We start from the raw sequence: 24,927 nt of genomic DNA on the forward strand, positions 1-24,927 counted from the left end.
CCATAAACCACTCAAGCTTTACTGACTTTTTATGATGCCATCTGCACTCGCCTGACTAGATTTTGCTTTGTAACTACTCGTGGGTATTGTTTAATTACCTACTTTTCTGTTTGCTGTGTTTGTAGGTTAATTTAGCTTATGCTTATGAAACAAAGGACGCACTGTGCTTAGTTCTGACTTTAATGAATGGGGGTGACTTGAAGTTCCACATCTATAACATGGGAAACCCAGGGTTTGAAGAAGAGCGTGCTGTATTTTATGCAGCTGAGATCTGTTGTGGCCTGGGGGATCTCCATAAGGAAAACATTGTTTACAGGTGAGAGGAGCTCCACATGTTCCACATTGCAGGGCATTCCTTGTCTGGGGTCTCTTGCTGCTTCTAAGCTACAATGAGATACCTGTTTAAGGAAATATTTCTGCCCCTCTTTATTGTTTCAAAAATAATTGTTCTGTGTTGGAATGTATTGTTTATGTTATTCAATGTCAGCTGGATGGTGACTGTGAACTCTCGATAGCAAATCCAATTTGTTAAATTAATGTATGATTGTTCACCAGTTATTGGAGTCAAAAACTGGTAGTTGCTTTAAATATACAGATGATACTTGAGCATCTGGATGTACAGAGCTGGGAACCTTAACCCAATTAATTTCCAAGGCTGAACTCTGAGCAGCATTACTCACACAATGCATCCTCAAATGTAAATACTTCTAATTGGACTGGAATGAATCTTGGTGCCCAACTGGGACTCTGATTGTTACCGGGAGGCAGGAACTGCCTGCAAAGTGAACACAACAAATGTAGGTGGCAGCCATGATGAAGCCTGCCACTCTCTGCCTTGCTGAGGAGAGGCAAAGCATCATGGGGCCAGTAACCACAATGTACACACAAGTGAACAAATGGAGCACAATTCCACCAGTCTCAACTTTTTTCAACATGTAAAAGCCCTTTAATTTCTGCCCACACTGAACCCAACTGCTGTGCACCAGGCTGCGCAGGTTTGATGATTTACAACTTGTAAATCATCATCTTGCCCTCCCTTACATGTTAACAAGCTCATGAAAGAACTTTACAAGTCTTTAATTGCCCTTCTCAGATGGTAAATTACAGCACCTCCGAGCAATGTCAGAAAACTGACATACCAGTTGAGAGTGATACTTTCAGAGCGTGCTCACTCCCGTTTGAATCCATGGACACCTGAAAATCCCAGTTGAGATATATTTTGAAGTTGCCAACTTCAAGTGCTAACCTTTTATGAAGAGTTATCTCTGAAACATTGACATGCTTCCTGAATGTTTTTAAGATGCATCGGGAGCTTCTGTGCATTTGCAGCAGCCGTTGGTGAATCTCTCCAAGGCAGTAAATGATTGGATTACTTAATTCCTTGCTGTGGCTGAGTTCATTCAGATTGCAACTCTAAGTTCAGGACTACAAGTGAAGAGAATCAGTGACCTGAAAATGAAGAGTGCTCATTGACTCTACCAACATCGTTCAAACTATCAGCCTGAATAAGCAGAGCACGAGATTTAAATGAGAGAGTTTGTTTTTAAAGAACTCTGTTACAACTGGCTCCGAGAAAACCTGCCTTCTTGTCATGTTGTCAGAAGTCATTTACCCAAGCAGGTAGATTGTTGTTAAACTGTGCCTCACTAGATCGCAACTGGACAAAACAAATCTTTCATCATCTCACACTTGCTCTACTATACACAGATTGCCAATTTTTGTCTATCAAGACCTCTAAATCTGTATGTTTGAGGGGATCTATGCTACATACTTGCAAATTTAACCTTCAATTATTATCTAACTGACCACAGCATTATTCTCTGAAATAAAACCCTTTGAATATTTTTTTTTTCTCTTTTCATTGCAGCTTTTTAGAGAGCTATGTTTTCTAATGAACCCACTTGCAGTGGGCTAGGCATATTGCCAGTATCTATCAGATTATAACAATGAGGGATCTCTTTCAAGTTCTGATCTCTATTCTTGGAAATAACAGCAAACAGCCAGAGACAGTGGCACAGGTCACTGTAACACAATCGGTCAATTATAAAGCCACATACCAGTTCGTCCCAGCCAGAAGTAAATTTCATGGGTTAAACATCAGCGTGGTATTGATCTTTCAAACTCAACACCTGAAATTCCCAATCCGCACCAACCATTCACAGCAATAGTAGAGTACAGCTAACTAAAGCTATGCACGTATGAGAAGCTCAACCATATCTGGGTGTCATTATCAATTAACTTATGCTTTGTCCACACACGTTTTAAAACATCTTTGTAATATGGCCCACTTTGATACCAAAACATATGGAAACCAAAATAACTAAGACGGCACTTAGTAGAGCAGATACTTCTGCCCCATGCTGTTAACTCAACATTGTTGTAATTAGGTGGCTTGTCCTTGTCTGCTTGATATTTCTTTTCATTAATCAGCTTCTGTCTCACTCAAGAGACTTCAGACTCGTCAACCCCAACAACTTGCACTGAAAACCTTTTGACAGCTGTGACAGTTTCAGCACAGTAGTGGAGATGATGCTCACAATTCTAAAACAACCCGCAACATTATATTAACAGAGTTATTTTGTCCCACCTCCCAATGTGAACAAATTTGTTTGTTTTTAAACAAAACATTAAGAATACAGTTCTCCCAAGATAATCACTTCGTCTTTGAGCCTTACCCTACCTATCTAGCAAGTTTCATTGAAATCTGTCCATTTCCTTTTGCAATGTATTATTTCCAGACAAACGCCAACAGACTGGTGAAAGCATTAGCCTTCCTTTAGTGGTGGAGGTAACAAATCTAACTCAACAGGTGGTTTTCATAAAGTTAGGATAAATTGATACTGCAGCTCCTGATCTGAGACTGATCACTGCAGTGCCTGTTCCAACCTGGCACTACCTTTAAGCTGTCTGGCTCCAATTTAAATTCCTGTTGCTAGGAGAGTACTCAGTCATCTTTGCTTTTTTTGCGTGCACCGTACTCTGCTTGCCACTACTGAATTTAAACCTATTGGGAAAGTTTGCACGCACAACACATTTAATTTGGGGACCTCCTGAACCTGTTTGACATCAGACTGGTGTTATAAGTGTCAAACGCTTGCAGTGGAGAGTACCCTCTCCAGGGGTCTCATTAGTCCCGTCCAGAATAGACTGTCAATTCTGTTCCATTGAAGAGCAGGAGCTCCCTTCCCGCATTGCTGACCTTGGAGTGTAAATACATGTTCGAATTCACAATAGTTTCAACTCTAGGCCTGACACACTGAATGGTGAGCTGCAAATTTTTGTTTAATCTAAAATGTAGATAACTCAAAACTCAACCATTGAATCTCTGAGTCACCAAGCAATTTGAAAGTTGCAAATTGTGAAAGTGCCTTAAAGTACATGGTACAGACTGACAGGCTCCACAGTACATAGTGAATAAGTGGAACTGCCAAAGGGCATAGAGGAGACTCAAGGTGCTTTTTCATAGGGATGTAGGAAAGAATCTGATAGTGACAGAATAACATTGACAAAATAAGAGTGGGTTATAAGGTAACCTTCTTAAATAGAGATTGATGTATGTATATACTATGAGGAAGTCTTGAGAAACGTTACTTCAAAGACTGGGATAATGAAAAACTAATCTAGTGCAAAGTACCACTTCCAAAACCTCGTTCAAAATAAAAATCAAAGATCAATAACACAAGATGTTTGAGAAAAGAACTCAAAAACTGTACCTTTCCACTCAGAGCAGAGACAATGGGTACTTGCATCATTATTTTTAAAACTCCAGTTGCATAAATTGGTATTTTCCTTTTAATTTGTATCTCAGGTCATTCACATGGAGCTTCTCCTCCATCAAAGCTCAAGTACAAGGCATTCTGCAATCTCAGACAAGTTACATTTCAGAATAAGTTCATCTCCTTTACACAATCTGCAGCAAGTGTGATGGGCAGGCTTCCCCTTTCTTTGGGCTCCCAATGTCTGGTCAGTGTGATTTTGGTTTGGAGGGCAGAAAGCACAGAACAAAAGTCTTTTATGAAAACAATACTTTGCCAGGGCTGGAAATATTTATTTCACCGGTATTTTAAACTGATCACTGAAATACTGACTACATTAGCACTGTCACCTGGGACATGTAGCTTTGAAGTCATTCCCAACAGTCGTGCATGAATGAACTTCTTTATCAGAGCGGCATGTGTTAGGAGCACATGGAAAATCTCCAACAGAAACTTTCCATGTGCATTCACTCCGTGTCATGCAACATGAAACTTCGACTTGTTGTGCCTTTGCAGCAGTGATTATGAGCGCTCTAGTGCTATTTAACGTATTTTTTCTAAAACTATATTAGGTGGGGACCAAAAACAGCTCAGTGCCCTAAAAAACATGAAAGAATAATATATCAAACAGATATCCATTTATTGCAGCTTGTTCCAGAACTAGTGCATTATTTAGTGATTGGATGTGTGAAAAATCTGTGCATGGAAACAGCAAGTACTTGGTGAATTATGAAGGAAGAGAAATGTACCAGCTGGTGATCAAACACATAGTTTTGCCCTCAGATAATAACAGAATTGTGGCACATAGTCAACGTGATACAGAGAATAGGCTGATCAAACAGAAAGCAAAAATATCTCTTTAGCTCTTAACACCTTCACTTTTGGAGTCAGCACCAGCCATTATCACCAAGGCAGTGTGAAGGGTATGTCATCTTTCAAATGAAAAGGTGCACAAGCAGACTGCTTTGTGTACTTGCGAAAATATTTCTTCAAATGGGATAGCTTGGTACTGTTAACGATCCCCATAGCGATTGACAACTTTTGCGAAGTTTTTTTTGAGTTTCTCGAATGACTAACTGAAATCAACCACTGGACAAGGACTCAGTTTATAGGGCATTCCCTGTAGCCAAACCAAATTAAAGTCAAAATAGACCAAAATGTAATTAACAGGCAAAAAAAATGATAAACTAGAAAAAAGGGAAGTTTAGCATTCACTGGCGAACCTAAACAAGACAGTCTGAACTTTGACTCCCTTGTCGAGAGCTCTCACTCCAGATTATTCCTGGGCCTACAAACCCAACCTAGAAAATGGGCCATGGAGGTTTGGATTTTCATCCTGGGGCTGGGTGAAAATGAAAGTCGTGGTGGTTGATCCTCAGAAAAAATTCAGTGTGTGCAAGTGTGGGCTTGGCAAAAGGCTGACCTTGGTGCTCAAGCACTTTGTTGAAGATATGAATCAAACAGAAAATGGCCCTCACCCCTTGTACCCACACACCCCATAGCCCACCCATTGCATACTCATGCCCCTTTACCCACCCTTAGTGACGCCTCATACTTTCTGTGACAACTTGTGTCTATTTACCCACCTCGTAGCTCTTAGCCCCTGAAGACTCATGCTGTTACCCACCATGCCAACTCACCCTGTGTCCACCATGAGTAGGACACTGAGATTAATTACATTTCTTAACAATCTGTTGTTGATTTTATATTTAAAAAGGGAATGCTAATTAATTAAAAACTCATTTACTACAATTAATTTGCTTTAATCTCTTATGAAAACAAGCATTTGGCTTTAGAGTCTCAAAACCCTGATGACTGCTTGGAGCTGTCAGTCAAATTGTGAAGTGGCAGGTTTCTTATTGTGATGATAATGAAAGGTGGCTAAATTGGTCATGCTGTGCTAATCCTATAATGATAGCTGTCGAGAGTGTGGTGCTGGAAAAGCACTGCAGGTCAGACAGTATCCGAGGAACAGGATAATTAACATTTCAGGCAAAAGTCCTTCAGCCCTTCTGAATGAAGGGCTTTTGCCTGAAATGTTGATTTTCCAGCTCCTCGGATGCTGCCTGACCTGCTGTGCTTTTCCAACTCCACACACTCGACTCTAATCTCCAGCATCTGCAATCCTCACTTTCGCCTATAATGATAGCTGTCGGGCTTATGTTAACAATTTGAGTAAAATTGCAAACAGTGATCTTCTTTTAAACACTGCAGACAGTTTTTTTCAAATATTTAGATGGCAGGGGCTTTAGATGCCTTGACGATCTCCTTTTGATAGCTCTCCTTATGTCTCCAACAAGCTTGCCTTTTCCAATGAGTTATCCACTTTGCATGTATATTTATATCTACTTTTAACAATCCCAATGGCACATGACCTTTTCCAAAGGTCTCCCAGGGCTACATCCAGGAGGGTACCTTACATGTTCAAAAGAGTATCCAGTGAAGGAAATCCAGTGAGTTTAGATCTTTTCTAAAGTGCATAAGTTGTGTTCTAGATATCTCTGTAGCAAAAATCAGATCTGACTGATGCAGCTGCAGTTGTCAACCTGGACCACAGGTGTGCAAAATTGGAATATGCCCTCAATCGTTTCTCCCCTGGCTAAGATGGTGGCAGCTTAGTGAGCCAAACTTCTGAGTTCAGGTCTCCATGTCATTTTCTCTACAATAGCAAGATCTTCTCAAATTCAGGACAACGGTTACAAAATATTTTGTGCAAAGTTTTGGGCACGTGCTTGACAGGAGTATTCCCAAAGTCGCTCTCAGCGTTCAGTTGGATTCTTTCTTCTCCTTCAGAGTCAAAAAGTGTGGTGCTGGAAAAGCACAGCCGGTCAGGCAGCATCCAAGAAGCAGGAGAGTCGTCGTTTTGATCATAAGCTGTTCATGAAGAGCTTCTGCTCGAAATGTCAACTCTCTTGTTTCTTGGCTGCTGTCTGACCGGCTGTGCTTTTCCAGCACCACATTTTCTGACTCTGATCTCTAGCATCTGCAGTCCTCACTTTCTCCTCTTTCATCTTGTCAAGTTAAAACTTTATATCTTTTGACAACTGTTCCCCTCTGTCTGAGTTTTCCAGATCCAGCAATGAACAGCAAGACACACCTTGATCACTCCCTGTTTATTGGATCTGTCCCCTTTTGAACAAAAATCAAACTGTCTCAAACATCTACTTAGTCGCTAACACAAAACTGCTTTCCATACTTTCCCACGGTAGTAACTTGTTTATTATTTTGTCTCAAACACCAGCTGTCATTTTTTTTAAGATATTGTGAAAAGGAGATAAAACTGCCATCCCACGTAAATCAATTCTTATTTGAGTTTTTCTTCATGTGCCACCAAATCATGTAGGCATATTTTTGTGCTGAGGTGTTGATCTCTCTGTTTTGTGTTACTTTGTGTTAAAGGTACATTTTGAAACACATCCATTGTATAAACTTGAGTTGATAGCAATGTAATTGTGAATCAAATCAAGTCAACACAGCAGTTTTGTTAAATACGTACTGATACATGGAGCTAAACTTAGCTGGAGCAGGGTGTGTTTTGGTGTGCAACATTGTTTGGAACCATTAACACCAAGAATTACAGTGTAACTTGCTGAAAGTGTGAACTAACTTCAATCAATTTAATAGTCCTTGAACAATGGGAATTAATAATTAAACCAAGAAATAACTAAGGTCAGCAAAACCAAATAAAGACAACAATAAAGATTGGATTATGAGACCAAGAAGCAAAGTAAGATCTTAAAGCTCTAAACAATATTGTAGACTGTGACTCAGTTCAATTCTTTTCATTTCTGGGCCAGAGAGAGTACATTACCATTTGTCACATCAACAAAAGAGCAATTATTAATTCCTATTTTTGTGCAATGAGTTTTATGTTCTTCATGAGCAAATCTTTAAAAATAGTAGGGAGGTTGTGATGCCATTCTGCAGAGCAAATGGTGGCTCCATATAAATTGACCAGAAAATTCTGGAGATTTACAAACCAGGTAAATCTGAAGGCACACAAATGGGTTGAATGATGGTAGAATGTAAATGGGCGACTGAGCCCTGAACCAGATCAGAGTGGTGCTGGAAAAGCACAGCAGGTCAGGCAGCATCCGAGGACCAGGAAAATCGACGTTTTGGGCAAAAGCCATTCATCAGGAATAGAGGCAGGGTGCCTCCAGAGTCTGCAGGCACCCTGCCTCTATTCCTGATGAAGGGCTTTTGCCCGAAACATCGATTTTCCTGCTCCTCGGATGCTGCCTGACCTGCTGTGCTTTTCTAGCACCACTCTGATATAGACTCTGGTTTCCAGCATCTGCAGTCCTTGTTTTTACCTGAGCCCTGAACCAGTCAAAATTCAGAATTTTAATGTCTTTAAGGAGGAATTGCACATGAGCAGAAAGGAATAAAATGAAATGACAGTGGAACTATTGGGAAAAGATTGTTGTCGAACATAAAAAAACTGACATGGATCTTTTGGGTCAAATGGCCTGTTTGCGCTGCGAATACTTTGATTGATTGTTTGGTGTGTAACCTTTTATGTATTTGTTTCATTTTTTTTCCAGAGATTTGAAGCCTGAAAACATATTATTGGATGATTATGGTAAGTAAACCAGTTCTGTGAATGCAATAATCATTATGTAGTTTGGGGTCAATTTTATTATCACTCTGCATAATTTTGTTTTTTTTTTAACTCAGCTATCAGTTGTATTGTAATAAAAATATGTCGGCATATAAGTATATATAAAATGTAAAGCCTTATAAAATATTTAGCCTATTCATGAGTTTATTACATTTTAACTATTAATATGTTGTATGGCGCCACAGGTACAATTACATCATCTTGTTTACTTTTGATTCTTAAACACCATTTTACTTGCAGTTTATCTCCAGAATTTTGCACATCTGTGGAGTTTTGATTTTACAGAATTTATGCTATTATGGAAAGAAATACATTGCACATTAGGACATGTAATAAAACATTTTTGATCAGCTAAATGCCATTGGAAAGAACTGTGAAGGAATCCACTGGCATGAGTCTTGCTGTAGTCCCTGGCATTATACTCCAGTAGTTCTGGGGATGCTTCCAGCATAGTATACTCACAAAAAGAAATATATGGAAGGGGAATTCCAGCCAAAACCAGAAGTACAGGAGTAACGAGTGAGAAGGAATTAAATTATCTATTTGAAAGCCATATTAGTGAAAATGTTGTTGCAAGACCACTTGGCATTAGTGGATAGATGTCTACCTTTTTGATAAGATAAACATTGGAAGATCAGATATGTTAGTTTCAGTAGATTATATTGGGATATGTAAAGCTTCTGTTTTGTTTGTAACTGTATATGTGTTTGAAACCAAGATCCTTTATCTCTGACGTATAGGTAGGTGCTTAGAATATCCAGTGTTCTTTATATAGCTTTCATGTTGTAGCTAAAACAAATACTAATGTTCCACTAACAAAGTTATTTAGGTGGCAGAAATATCAATCACAATAATGTTAAATATCAAAAATTATGATTTTAAATTTACATTGGCTATTGAATACCCTGACTTCCCTATCTTGACCCATCCCATCTGTTTTGATTGTATTTATTTGAATCTATTTCTAATGTTTAACAAAATATTTCAGCCATCTCATTTTCTCGAACTTCTCTCCTTCCATTATCAACTTTGCAGATAGGCATAATCTAAATATAAGTTGATTGACTGGACCTCAATCTTAAAGGGTTAGTTTTTTCCAGTATCTGGTGTCTGAAAGTTGAAACTTTGAAATAACCGTACCATGGAATAATAAAAAACCACTTTCTTAAAACTACGTATCTTCATTTAACTTTGTTTTTATAGGTCAGTCTTTCATATCAAATGGACATAATGTACCAAAAGTTGTTTTTTAAATAAGACTACAGGGTTGAACCTAATTGCATATGGGGATAGTAGTCCATTGTATTTGTTAGAGAGATGAGAGCACTAATAAAGAGGAAGTGACTCTTATTATTCAAAAAAATGTTTATTAATGTCATACTAGCAAAAATGTAAATTAGCCTGCACTACGGTAATATAAGCAGTTTTCCTAGTTTACTTCTGTTCAATTGATGATGCTTGCAGTAAAAACATTTTCATCAAATAAATAACTAATTCATTGTTGTTGCATTCTTACAGGTCACATTAGAATATCTGATCTGGGTTTAGCTGTGAAAATTCCAGAAGGAGAAACCATTCGTGGAAGGGTGGGAACAGTAGGATATATGGGTGAGTGTTCAACCAAAATTAATTTTACAGATTTGACTTGGAAATTAGCAGTTTATTTTCTGTTTATGAATCTTTAGGATGCAGTTGTGGTGGAATTTTGCATGATGGAATCGTGCTGACTGACTTATCTCACCAACTTTATCAGAAGGCGTACTTTTTTTAAAAAGTTATATCTAAATGGAGGGAGTCCACAATACTGTAAATCTGGATATCCTCATACATGAATTACAAAACCTTACCGTGCAGGTGTAGCAAGTAATTAAGAAGGCAAATTGAATGTTTTATCTTAATGCAAGGGAGTTGAAAAAAAGACATTTTACTTCACCTCTACAGACCATTGCTGAAAACGAACCAGAGTACTGCATAGGATTTTTGTTAAAAATCTCTCAACACCAGGTTATAGTCCAACAGGTTTAATTGGAAGCACACTAGCTTTCGGAGCGTCGCTCCTGGTTTCATTGAAAAAAAAAATATTTGTATTGAAGGCATTTGAAATAAGGTTAAGTCTTTGGTGATGTCTTATGAGGAATAGTTGATCAGTTGGGGCCTCTATTTATTGGAATTTAGAAAAATAGGAGGTGACCTAATTGCAGCATATGATTCTGAACTTGTTGACCCAATAAGATGCTGGGGGAAGAATCTAGAGCTAGGACATGATTACAAAATAAGGGTTTTCAATGTAACGCTGAGATGAAGGGAAATTTATTCTCTCACGAGATCATTAATGTCTGGAATTCTCTATCCTATGGAACACCGGAGGTTGAGCCACTGAATTTATTCAAGGCTGAGTTAACTTTTTTATCTATAAGGGGGCTGAAGGTTATGGGGGAAAGCAGTGAGGAGCCTCAGTCAGAATTCCATGATGATGTTGAATGGCAGAACTGACTTCAAGGGCTAAATGGTCAACTCCAGCTCTTATTTCTTATATTCATTGATATAGCTAGTTTTGGACTTAATCTTCAGTCAAGCAACAGCTATTCTTAGATTAAGTCCAAAACTAGCTATATCAATGAATATAAGAAATAAGAGCTGGAGTTGACCATTTAGCCCTTGAAGTCAGTTCTGCCATTCAACATCATCATGGAATTCTGACTGAGGCTCCTCACTGCTTTCCCCCATAACCTTCAGCCCCCTTATAGATAAAAAAGTTAACTCAGCCTTGAATAAATTCAGTGGCTCAACCTCCGGTGTTCCATAGGATAGAGAATTCCAGACATTAATGATCTCGTGAGAGAATAAATTTCCCTTCATCTCAGCGTTACATTGAAAACCCTTATTTTGTAATCATGTCCTAGCTCTAGATTCTTCCCCCAGCATCTATTCTTGAATTGTTTTTTTTTTTGAAAATCCTCTCCATATGACAAATGAACTGTTCACATGGATGTTTTGTTTGTGTATCTTGCATGAGAAATTATAAACTGGTGTTTTCAAAGGTTGATGAAAAATTATTTTCACACTGGCCATATTTTTCCCTCTGAGTTCTAATTCAAATCTGTCTCCATCTTGATATATTGTAAATACTATCATCAAAGACATATGCCACATGTTTGAACACATTGATGTGAAACCTTCCACTGTCTTCTATTTTGTTAAAACTTTGTAGAAGTAGTATTTTTAGTTTAAAATGTTATTTTCTTATGTTTAAAAAAAACAATGGGAGTATATTCTCATATGTGTCTCATGTCATGATTAATACTGTGCAAATGCCTGATCCTGTGTTGGTCAAGTTGAGTGTAAGTCAAGCATCTCTCTTGATGCAGTCTGGTTCATTGGAGAGTGAAACATCTGATGCATGTGAATGAACCTGTAAGTGTTAACCATAGCCAAACACCTTGACAGCTGTCCTAGCTGCCGCTTTTATTGAATTTAACTTCACAATATAGCTATACTAGCTTTTAAACAAGCAAATCATTAATCAGTCTCGTAAAACCTTCATCTTCCTTTCATCTGAACCGCTTTATTTTCTCTATAACAATGAGAGTAATGCTGCTACTGTGAATCAATATGCTGTCGTAATATGTCTTTTAAAGCATGCATTAAAACTCTACTGTAGTGCCACGGGGAAGCCCATCTATGCACTTTGTGTAATCTTGCACATGAACCTGTGTTAGAGCACTTAGTTTACAATGGAATTAGCAAACCTACTATCTACTAAAATTAATGGTGAAAGCAACTTAGAGTTATTTTTGTGTTTTTGGAATAAAGGTTTTTTTAGTCAACCTGCAGAAAGGTGCAGCTGCAGTCCACCCAGCGCATTTGCTGTGTCAGTGAAGGGAATATTGGAAGCCAAGCAATATGCACCTTCAGCCTAACATAATTTATTGACTGAAACATTTCCATAAAAATAATTTGACATTTTACAGTTTACTTTGAAGAACATTAATCAAAATTATTTCCTGTTCCCTAACCTCTTGATCACAAACCGTGTCGCTTAAAGACTTACAGTTCTTGTTTGCATTGGAGCCTGAACAAAGTAAAAACAAGCTATCCCTTCTTCAGTGGAATATTGGCCAGAGTGGTGTCTAGTGTGGAATGTATGACACTCTCATCATAATCAGTCAGGAAAGCAAATCTATTTATCTGGCAGTCTGCTGCAGACTGCGAATTAATGTGAGTCTTTACCTTGTTGTGATATCACAGGATCCAACTTTGAATTTGAATTTATTTCAATTGTTATTCCTAATCCTGATGGATGTCTAACCAGCATTTGCAGCACAATATTTGAAATACACATGAACATAAGTTTGAAATATTATTTTTTAAGGGAGGCTGATTTTACTAAGTTATTTCTTGTTCTGATTATGCAGATTAGAATTCCTAAATATTTGGCATCAATATAAAAATACCAAAACTCATAGTTGGCTCTGTGCATTCTTCAATGTCATGGGGTAACATTAATGAATAGAAAATACAAAATATTATATTCTTACTGGCCATATGGCAAAGGAAGGAACCAGAGCCAGACTTGGAATAGATTTATTTATAATGAAACAAATATACTTATGCTGTACTCCTGTTTCAGTAAGTGTCTTGTTATATGTGTTCAAGTAACTGTCTTGCTAGTTCACCTGTACGTACTAACACTACAATTAACACAAAATGTTGTGGATTTGGAAACTGAAGTATAAATAGAATTAGCAAGTTTTGAAAGATTTATAGCTCGGGTTGAGGTTCTAGATGTAGTTTCATTTTCAGCGAGCAAACCTACATCCATATAAACAGAATATGCTGGCAATACTCAGCAGGTCAGACAGCATCTGCAGCAAGAGGAACCAGTTTCCTTACGTGAGCTATTTCTTCATGTACTTGTTCAATTACCCAAATAAAATAAAAGAAAGCTAAAGGGCAATATGATGTCTGTTTACAAGCCTGAACATAAGAGATTCTTGGTCATAATTACTGGCCATAGGCAGCCGTGCTTAAGAATCACAACCATTTGCTCAATTTGTTATTTAAGAAGTACTTTTACTGGCCTGTGTTTAGCTTTTAATTTTGGCATTTCTCATTTATAGCTCCAGAAGTGCTAAATAATCAGCGATATACGTTGAGCCCTGATATTTGGGGTCTGGGATGCTTAATCTACGAAATGATTGCTGGTCAGTCTCCATTTAGAGGACGAAAGGAGAAGGTGAAAAGGGAGGAAGTAGACAGACGAGTGTTGGAAACAGAAGAAAATTACACCGACAAATTCTCTGAAGAGGCAAAATCTATCTGCAAGATGGTAAGCTCTGGAAGTGCTATTTAACATGGATGCCTTAAATATAATCAAGATCTGATCAAGGACACTTGGCTATCCCATGTACATATTTTTAATGTATACTAATTTCTCTTTTATATTTTGTAATTAGGAGATTGCAGTTAGTTAGTAATATGAAAGATCATTCCAAAATATCATATGACATGGGGCGCTAAACTGTCTTGTGTCTTTCCACCATAGGACTTTTCTCTCAATATCACTTGCTCTGCACCATCCCCTTTTTTAAAAAAAAATGCAGCCTCCCTCCTCTTATGCCTCACTCATCCAATTGGCTCAGGCTGCCGTTTTGCTCAAGTAGAGTATTGCTATTGGAGAGGGACTCCTGGTTCTGAAATATCACTTTTCCATTCAATCTTCTCCTTCACCTGCCTCCTTCTTTGTCCCATTTTCATTTGTATTTTTTTTGCTTTCTTCTTGAATATCACTTTTCTGTTTTTGTTTTGTTCACTTTCCCCTCCCCCAGCCAACTTGTTGTGCCTTTGTTTCTCTTTGGATCATTTCTTTGTCATAGTGTGCATTATTTCAAAGGATACTTGCAGAGGCAGTATGTGAAAGCGCAGAAAGGTTTGGAAGGAGTAAGCCCACCCACCTGGCACCTACACCCACTTGGCACCCTACTACCCCACTTACCTGCCACCCCTTACACACTTAGCTTCTATCAGTGACTCCCATGGTAGCTCTAGGAACTTTAAGCTATGCCATATAGCAACTACTTCTGCAAATAAAAGGCTATAATTTCAGCACTGATCCACGTTTTCTGCTGCCTCCATTGTTTGCAGTACTGGACTACCGGAAGGCTCCTCGCCCAGAGTTTTTCTGCTACCTCAGGAAAGCAATCTACACAATCAAATACCCTCCCACCCCAGTTATACTCTCTTCCACCCTCTTCTGTCAGGAAGAAAATATAAAAGTTTGAATACATATACAAACAGATTCAAGAACAACTTCTTCCCCGCTGCTACCAGAGTTTTTAACTGACCTCTCAAATATTAATGTTGACCTCTGTCTCTGTGCACCTTCCCTGCAGCTGTAATACTGTATTCTGCACTGTGTTCTGCTACCTCATACATTGTATGGTACAATCTGCCAGAAGAGGGTTCAAAACAACATTTTTTATTGTATTACAGTACATGTGACAACACTAATTAAATTAAATCAATGAAGAAACTTGAAAGGGTTCAGAAACAATTTACAAGGATGTTGCCAGGGTTGGAGGATTTGAGCTATAAAGAGAGGTTGCACAGGCTGGGGCTATTTTCCCTGGAGCGTCAGAGGCTGAGGGGTGACCTTACAGAGGTTTCCAAAATTGAGGGGCATGGACAGGATAAATAGACAAAGTCTTTTCCCTCAGGTCGGTGAGTCCAGAACTAGAGGGCATAGGTTTAGGGTGAGAGGGAAAAGATATAAAAGAGACCTAAGGGGCAACTTTTTCACACAGAGGGTGATACGTGTATGGAATGAGCTGCCAGAGGACATGCTGGAGGCTGGTACAATTGCAACATTTAAGAGGCATTTGGATGAGTATATGAATAGGTAGGGTTTGGAGGGATATGGGCCGGGTGCTGGCAGGTGGGGCTAGATTGGGTTGGGATATCTGGTCGGCATGGACAGGTTGGACCGAGGGGTCTGTTTCCGTGCTGTCCATCTCTATGACTCTAAGTTAAATCAAATCAAGTGGGCAACTTCTGGTCTGCCCTGGGACAGCAAAAGGGATTCCAATCCAGATTGGAAGACTTGGCTTGTTAATTTTCAGAGTTTAGACTGTATTAGTCAGAACCTTCACGGACACTGCGTCTTACAAAATAGCTTTTTGTTGGAATGATAGTGAAGAGAAAATTGAAATGAGTAAGAAAAATATTGTGTTAATAAAATTGGACATAAGTCTTAAGTACAAACAATATGACATAAACTATGAACCATTCAGAACTGTTTTGCAGAAAACATAAGAAAATAAGAAATGGGAGCAGCAGTGTGTCATTCAATCTAGTCTGCCGTGCAGTAAGATCTTGGCTGACCTTACCTAAGGTTCACCTTAATGCCTGATCCCCATATCCCTCTGTTCTGGAGATCAAAACTCTATCTCAACCTTTAATATAGTGATGAAGTATTCATCTGGAATTGAGAATTTCAGTCTTTTTAGCCTCTGAGTGAAGAGGTTTATCCTTATTTCAATCTTAAATGATAGATCCTTAGTCCTGAGGCTGTGCACTGTACTTTTAACTTCACATCCAGAATAAAGCTCTCTGCATTCACCCTTGTCAAACTCCTTCAGAGTCTTTTATACTTCAGTGAAATCTCCATGCTTTCTTCCATATGCCATATTATACAGGCCAATTTGACTCAACTGCTCATCAAAAGGCAACACGTTTGTCCCAAGATAAGGCTATAAAGTTTTAAGATAGGGAATGTTTTACACCTTTTCATTGTGCCACCTTCCATGTACGTTTTATCTCCAGGAGATCATTGAGATCAGCAAAGAGTGGAGATGTGTTCGCGATATAAGTAGATGCTTTGGCAAAATCTTTCTCATTGTTGGACTTGCTTGGTATTTCCACTGTTTTCTATTTTTAATTTCCGTTGCCGACGTTTGCCGATCTAGTTTTTTGATTTTATTTGCAGACCGTGGATTATTTGTTTTCTGTTTAAGATCGTACGCTGCTTTATGGGATGGCTCAGTGGTGTAGTTAGTAGTGTGGTGTTGCCTGAGATGCTAGGAAAAAATATAAAATTAAAGATAACTGTATAACACGAAGGGTGGTTCTTTTTTAAATGTAATCTGCCTCCTGATTGTCTATCATATTTCAAAGATATTGCCAGGCTCCAGTAAATTCATTTTGAAGCAGGAACTGAACCGTGAATATTTCTTTTTACTGTGTACTTCTAGGAATGATCCAAGAAAACTGCTTTTCAAGATGAAGAATAGTATTTAAATAAGGAGAGGAAGTTTCATGTATTTGCATGTCACCTGGACCATACATTTTACCTAAGTAACGTTGTTTTAAGTGGAAATGCATGCATGGCTGCATCATATATTTATTCCCAGTGCCTACAGGGAATGTGGTTTAAATTGAATAAGAGAAATATTTCAGTTCAGACACTAGGATTAACTCGAACTCAAAACATGTTTTATTTTTTCTACCTTGTGCCCTTTTATCACTTAATGTAGCTGCCATATCTGACAAAGACAACAGTTAATGCAAAAACAAGAGGAATAGCCATTTATTAGTATTAGTAAGTAGAAGAAAAAAGAATTTGCATATAAAAGCATTAATTATAAAATGGCTACAGCATGAAAAAGGGCCATTTGACCTGTCCTGCCCATGTTGACTTGCTGCAAGAGGAACACAGTTAGTCCCACTCCCTCAATTTTTCCTGGAGCCTTGCACATTTTTCTCTCCAGGTAATTATCCAATTCCTCTTAAAAACCAGGATTGAAACTGCCTCCAGCACATCATAACTGGAAGGTGATGCCCTATTACCACTGGGTTGTTATTGCAGAGACCCAGGTAATGTTCTGAGGACCCAGATTTGAAACCCGCCACAGCACATGGTAGAATTTGAATTCAGTAAAAAAGACGGAATTAAGAATCTAATGATGACCATTGTCGATTGTTGGTAAAACCTACCTGTCCTTTAGAGAAGGAAACTGCCATCCTTACCTGTAGCTTTTGAACCTTTGTCATTTATCTTAAATTGGTGCCTTCTGGTTCTCACTTCTTCTAAAGAGAACAGGACCTCCCTACTCAGTCTGTTTAATTCTCTTGGTTATGAACACTTTACCATATCCCCTCTAAATCTCATGTGAACAATCCCAGCATCTCCAATCTGTCCTAGTAAGTGCAGTCTCTCACCAATGGAACTGTTCTTATAAATACTTTCTGCACTGTCTCAAGCATGATGCTGAGATGGTATATAAAGCATCAGCTTAGGCTGAATCACTGTACCAAAAATATTCACCTAATCTTTTTGCTTTTGTACACTTGGCCTTCATTTATAAAGTTCAGAACCCCAAATGCTTTATAAAGCACTTTCTCAACTTGCCCTGCCATTCTCATTGACTTATGTATATGTACTCCTAGATGTCTCTACTACTTCACATCCTTTAGAATTGTAACCTTTAACTTATGTTGTCTTTCCTCAGTTTTCCTACCAAAATGAATCACTTCACATTTCTCTGTATTAAATTAATTCAGCAATTGTTTGATGTATTTGAGCAAGACTTTTGTATCTTCCTGAAGTCTTATCACTATCCTGCTGCAGTTCATAAACACCCAAGTTTTCCGTCATCCACAATTTTTTCAGTTGTGCCCTGCACACCTAAGGAGAGGTCAGTAAACTCTCCCTAAGGACGCTAGCAATTTAACTCACTAGGGTAATTGCTACTGGCTTTATTCAGGTACAACAAATTTGTACAGTCCCCATGCCCTTCAGAACCAGTTTCAAGATCGCAGAAAGCTAATGAACTCCCCACCGTGCAATAGAACAAAGAAAAATTACAGCCCAAGAATAGGCCCGTTGACCCTCCAAGCCTGTGCCGATCCACATCCACTGTCTAAACCTATCACCCAATTCCTAAGGATCTGTATCCATCTGCTCCCCACCTACTCATACATCTGTCCAGATGCAACTTAAATGAATCTACTGTGCCTGCCTCTACCACCTCTGCTGGCAATGCATTCCAGGCACCTACCACGTCTGAGTAAAGTACTTTCCGCGTGTGTCCCCCTTAAACTTTTCTCCTTTCACCTTGAAAGCGTGACCTCTCATTATTGAATCCCTCACCCTGGGGAAAAGCTGATCTCTATCCACCCAGTCTATACCCTTCATGATTGTAATTATTTTTTTGTTCCTGTCCTCCTCTTTCTGTATTCACCAGCAAGTGACACTGGGAATAGTATAAATTGGTGCCTTCTGGTTCTCACTTCCTCTAAAGAGAACAGGATCTCCCTACCCAGTCTGTCTGATCCCCTTTACCATATCCCCTCTAAATCTAAGGCGAACAATCCAGCATCTCCAATCTGTTCTAGTAAGTGCAGTCTCTCAACCGTGGAATTGGGGTTCTGAGTAGTTTCCTTCCTAGGCTTCCAACGTCTACCTGAAGGCCCTCATCCCTGTTACTTCCCATATCTTTCGTGCTGATGTGAACCATGACTCCTGGCTGTTCACTCTCACCTAAATGTGCTCTGTAACTGCTAAGTGATATCCTTGACCCCGGGGACCAAGGAGGCAATATACTATTAGCAAAAACAAAATTGGCTAGAAACACTCAGCAAGTCTGGCAGCATCTGTGGAGCTCTGAGAAAGGGTCACTGGACCCGAAACGTGAACTCTTATTTCTCTCAATTGATGCAACCAGACCTGCTGAGCTTTTCCAGCAATTTCTGTTTTTGTTTCAGATTTCCAGCAACCGCACTCATTTCAATTCTTTTTTATTAGGCAATATACCATTCTGGATTCAGGTTTGCAGCCTCAGAAAGCATTGCTATTCCCCATTTATATAATATCCTATCTCTATTGTTTTCCTCATCTCCCTCCTGCCCCCAAATGAGGCTGAGCCAGCCTTGGTGTCCTGGACGTAGCTCTAGCTGCACTCATGGGAAATGTTGTTCTCACTAGTATTCAGAACTGATACCAATTGGAGAGAGTTAAAAATCACACAACACCAGGTTATAGTCTAAAAGGTTTTTTTGGAAGTACAAGCTTTTGGAGCATTGTTCCTTCAGGTAGCTAGTGGAGAGTGAGACGCATTCAGGGCACTCTTACACTACCTGCCTGGCCTTCCCTGACTGTCTGGCAGTAGTGCATTCCCTCCCTGCCTACATACTGGTAAACTATGGAATGTCCCCATGCAGAAACATCTATCCATGTAGCTCTGAGCCTCATGGGTGCAGCTGAATGATACCACCTGCCATTCGAGCTCCAAAACCCAGAGGTCCAGGTGTTTGAGTGGACAATCCTTGCTGCACATGTAGTTGTCCATGCTATGAGGAGTATCCTGGAATTCCCACAGAATATGTGCATACTTTGGGACTGATAATCCGTACCATACATCCAGCTAGTCTAATAACTGAGCTTAGCCAAAATAAGCTAAAGACTTTGAAGAAACTGATGGAAGTAAAAGTATAAAATGTACAGGACCTTAAGTAAATTGTTACCTATGCCAACTGCACTTTGTCTTATGTAGACAAAAGTGTGCAGTTTCACATAGATTAATGCCAAGTCTAAAAATGAGCCCTGATGCTTTTGTGTATGAGAGACTGAGAGTGGTGGATGCCCATCTTCACATATGTCAATCTTTCTCTTCTGTTTGAAAAATTGGTAGCTGAAGATCTACCAAAGCTGTTACAATGTAAAACCCCTGAATGTTTTCTCAATAGTTGCTAACCAAAGACCCCAAGCAAAGATTGGGTTGTGCAGGAGGAGGTGCTTCCGATGTGAAGAAAAACCCATTCTTCCGGAATATCAATTTCAAACGATTGGAAGCGGGCATAATGGAGCCTCCGTTTGTTCCTGATGTGAGTAATGAGACAATATTACCAGCAGTCGTTGCAATTACATTGAAACCATTATTTACTGCGGTAATCAGAATGATTTATGAGGGGATATGTTCTTGACTAAAAATAAATTGAATCACCATTGTTTTCCTGTAATGTATTGCAGATCTGAAATGAAGGATTAGGAAAGGGGAAAAATATTCATTTTAACGTATTAATGATTTGTCTTTATTATCATTATGCTAAATACAAGAAGTGTACAGACTACGATGACAACCATGGAGAATGTTGCTGTCTATAATCTATTTTAACAGATACAATATGCAGAAATCCTTTCACAACATAATGTTGTATTTGTTTGTTTTAACCCTCCTCATGGATTTTTTTTGGAAGACAGCCTCTCCAATTTTCCGCTTGTACATGAGTTCAGTGCAGTGCCATTATCAGTAATGCAAACGCAATCTCGTAAAACCTCAAATTATTCCAACCAGGGACATTGTTGTAATTTCCACTGATGTAATGCTTCAATTGCTAATGTAATTTGTTATATGTAAGATTTTTTATACAAAAAAATCTATTAGAAACCATTTGCAGCTGCTTCAGGGAATTGTGTTATGGCCATTTTGAAAAGGAAGTGATTAAATATTTATATTCATACATCATTCATAATTTGTTGGCTTGGTTGCACAGTACAATGAAACATTGTTCTTAAATCCTGCCTCCATCCCTAAAAGCCAGACCTAAACCCTGTGGAAGAAGAAAATGCATCAATTCAGACATCCATTAGTTTTTAAACTATTTGAACCAAGTTTCCAGTAGACAAGCATTTTCAGAACTGACTTTAATTGAAGAAGTAACTCTCACTTTAAAAGCGACATAATGGAATTCATTGACGTGAAATTGCTTGATTGAAACAGTCTGGCATTCTCGACTATAAGCACATGGCTGGGCTCCTGAGCTTTACCCCCAGTCTGTGTCTTACGTTCCTTGGAAATTAATTCTTCATACTCAGGATTGAGAGTGATAGCTTGATGAGTGTTCATTATTTGGAAAGAAAAGAGGTTGTGATGTGGTGGGTGGAAGGGAGTACAGCAAAGAAAAATTCCATTTCGTTATCCCTGCTTGTGAATATACCATGGTTTGAAATTAATTTAGTATTGAGTAGCATGCAGTCATTCTTATCCCAGCTCCTTGCTCCTCTAACAGCCACGAGCAGTCTATTGCAAAGACGTGCTGGACATTGAACAGTTCTCCACTGTGAAAGGAGTAAACCTGGACCAGACAGATGATGATTTCTATTCAAAGTTTTCGACAGGCTGTGTTTCTATTCCCTGGCAGAATGAGGTGAGCGGAACACCATTCCCCGTTTGAACTTCCCTTATGTTCTCTTGCTTGTTAACCTGACCAATAGAATTTATTTTGTCATTTAGGTCATCCATGGGGACAAGTGTGTGAAAATATCTATCAAACATGTAATATTCTATTGAGGCTAGTAATAAAGCTATATAAAGTCTACTGCCTCAATGCTACATCTCAAGAAAGCGTTTATAAATGAGTGTGAAGTGACGGAATTCAGTGGTTGAAATTGAATCTCATCAAGACAGTAACATTTAATTAAGAACAAGTGATGCTGTGCATAAGCTCACTCTCTTAGATTTATTATATTCAGACCTACATTTAGATGTCTAACATTACTGGTGCAGTCCAAGGATGCAAACCATGGATTATATTCCAACATTTCCACAAATTTCTTATGCCATTTACTGATGTGCTAGAAATGAACCCAGTATTCATAGATCTTCACCTCCAGCGCATTTATACATTTATAGTTGCTGTCTCCATGAACTATCTTAATATTGCTCCCTAGCAGTATTTTTCAGAAATATAACTACTTGCAAATTCTTGATAAAATTGCTCAAATAAACCTGCTGACTCCTGACTTCCTTACCACATCACCCCCATATCATTACCAACCGAGCCAGGCTCGGGTTACCATGAGCATGAGATCTGTTTTTCTTGGTTAAATTAGTTTCTCTAGAAAATGATACTGTTCAGCTTTCTACACTCTGTGACATTATTTCCTCCCCAACACACAAGGCTTAGTCTGTTCTCACAAAAGCACATAGTAAACATGCTTAAATATGCTTCAATAAGGTATTGGTAATAATTTGGTTTAGAAGTGCTCGTTGGAGGGCAGAACAGTCAACTTCCTACTCTACAGTCAAGATTTGAATTTAATGTAAACTAGTGACTATGTGGCCTGTGTTTGGAATGAGATTAAATGGTTTCAAATCATTTCCTCGTGGCATGTATCCAGAGCACCTACAATTGGCATGAAATTATACATTCTACAAATCTTCTCCCAAACTTTGAATTATACATTAATTCAAATACTTCATGTACCTCCCTATATTACATGGACTGTTGTCAGGCCATTTTCTTATTGTTCCTAAACACCATCACAGAATGACATTTGCTGGAATCCTTCAAACTCATTTTTACTCATTTACACAGGCTCGAGTTGGTCAATCATTAGCATATTTGGAGTTAGAAATGAGACATTGAAACACAGAGTTCTGCATAACTGCATCCTCAATTCCAAAAAGGATCTGAACAGAATTCCCATTTCCATAGGCGGCCTCCTCCCATCATCAGGCAGAACTCCATTTCTGCCGAGACATTGATGCACATGAGTGAGCTTCTGTTTTGGCTGTGATCTTATGAAGGCAGTAGGTTCCATTGTGGGTTAGCAGTCTTTTCCACACCATGTAGTATGTACAGGTGCATAATCCTTTATCCAAAATGCTTGGGACCAGCTGGTTTTTCAAATTTCAGAAAAAGTGACAGTTTGATGGTGAATTCTTTTTCAAAATCTTACCAAACATCAGACGCAATGTGAGTAAAACAGGCCCCGAAACTGAATTGAGGCCTGCTAGTGCTGGGCCATGCCCCCACACATTACATCTGAGTGACACTCGTCAAATGGGTGTTGACTTGGGTTAACTGTTTGCACACCAAACAATCTTGTTAATGAGAAACAAACTTCACAAAGAAACCTTCGGATTTTGGAGCCTTTCGGATTTCAGGATTTTGGATAAAGGGTTGTCTATCTGTAGTAGTGTAAGTGTCAGCCAATTTCCTGACCAATCTGTAGCAAGCAGGGGAAGCAGTAAGGTTAGTTCTTAGCTTTTGTAGTACACTCAGTAATATGTCTCTATTGTGGTCACTGCAGATGATTGAAACAGAATGTTTTAAAGAATTAAATGTGTTTGGTCCAAATGGAAGCTTATCTCAAGACCTTGACAGGAGCTACACCCCTGAACCACCCAAAAAGAGTCTGCTTCAAAGGCTATTCCGGAGGCAGGTGAGATCTAACACTCTCAGGATGGTAATTTTTCCACTGCATAGAAATGTCCATCTTACATTTACCAGAGGGTTGTACTTTGCTTCTGTTGTAGTACACATTACTGCTGTAGCTCCCTCTTCAGTTCTAAAAAAAGTCATATGTTCACTCTGTTTCTCTGTCCAGAGATGCTGCCAGGCCTGTTGAGTTTCTCCAGCATTTCCTGTTTTTATTTAAATGATGTTCTTGGTGATTTATCGTAACCAAGAATTAATAGTCATTAAGATCATTAACTATGATCTGGCTGATATATCTGATTTACTAAACTTTATCAACAAACCAGTGCCTATTTTGCATTACATTAAGTGACAGAACCCGATTTCTGAGTAAAACCGAACTTGAGATCATATTTTATCACAATGTTTGTTAGTGCAATCTTGTGCTCCTACTCTCTCAATCAATAAACCTACATTGTTCTCTAATAAAAGCAGACAGACAGGACATTGATGCTGCCTGCTTCTCACAGGAGAAAAAATGCATTTTTTGGTTGGCGTGCATCTTTTACAGTTTAAAACTTCTGAAAAAATACTGTTTGTTTAAGCAATACCAATAATAAGTTAAAAGTTACAAATGGAGAGTTTCTGTTCGTAACATACCAATCCAAAACTTCAGTAACTTTTAATGCAAGTGTGCAAATAACAAGGGGTTACTTATATTTCAGCTCTCAGCAATACGTGATGACCATCAAGGACCACCTCTAGGTATCAGAGTTTACAATTGCTGTTTGATGGAACTACACATCTGTGGTAATCTGTGCTTGTGCAACTATGGTTATTCTAGAGTATTACAAGATAGGAACCATTCAACGTATTTGAACTCATGCATTCAGGAATAACTGCCCAGCCATCACTTGGGAATTAAAATAATTCAAGGGAATTAAAAAAGTGTTTGCCTCCGCTATTTTGGAGTTTTATCTGGATAGTAATCATTGATTATGTGAAGAGCCACTTCAATCCTAAATTTGAGTTGCACTGGTTGGTATTAGTGCTACCTTCCACTCATGTCAAACATTCAATTTGAACTAGTCTTCATGATTTACCTATTCTCAGTGAATTATGCAATTTAGATGGAGCCCATGCAGCACATCAAATCTGTGCACATACTATGCTTGATAAAGCAAAGTTTCTTTACAAATCCCTAACTACATGAGTGAGCTCCTGCAGATGCATATCAGCAGATTCTGCTCAGTTGTTCATCAGTAATGATGTAGGTGAAAGTGAGGACAATAGATGCTGGAGATTAGAGTCGTGAATCTGGTGCTGGAAAAGCACAGCAGGTCAGGCAGC

At 38.7% G+C, this 24,927-nt stretch overlaps 1 protein-coding gene across 1 annotated transcript in view; it reads left to right on the top strand.

The window, feature by feature from the left end:
• LOC122561187 (G protein-coupled receptor kinase 5-like) overlaps nucleotides 1-24,927 on the top strand; it is a 233,515-nt gene that overhangs the window by 201,062 nt on the left and 7,526 nt on the right. Inside the window, exons 9-15 of the mRNA XM_043712718.2 lie at nucleotides 126-316; nucleotides 8,303-8,340; nucleotides 9,898-9,987; nucleotides 13,500-13,708; nucleotides 20,122-20,259; nucleotides 21,445-21,582; nucleotides 23,471-23,602. Coding sequence (XP_043568653.1) covers nucleotides 126-316; nucleotides 8,303-8,340; nucleotides 9,898-9,987; nucleotides 13,500-13,708; nucleotides 20,122-20,259; nucleotides 21,445-21,582; nucleotides 23,471-23,602 — 936 coding nt within the window. The remainder of the gene's footprint in view (nucleotides 1-125; nucleotides 317-8,302; nucleotides 8,341-9,897; nucleotides 9,988-13,499; nucleotides 13,709-20,121; nucleotides 20,260-21,444; nucleotides 21,583-23,470; nucleotides 23,603-24,927) is intronic.

This window comes from Chiloscyllium plagiosum, unplaced genomic scaffold (genome assembly GCF_037043375.1).
Source record: "Chiloscyllium plagiosum isolate Xiang-an unplaced genomic scaffold, Cpla_swu_hap1 HiC_scaffold_22, whole genome shotgun sequence".
Classification (NCBI taxonomy): Eukaryota; Metazoa; Chordata; class Chondrichthyes; order Orectolobiformes; family Hemiscylliidae; genus Chiloscyllium; species Chiloscyllium plagiosum.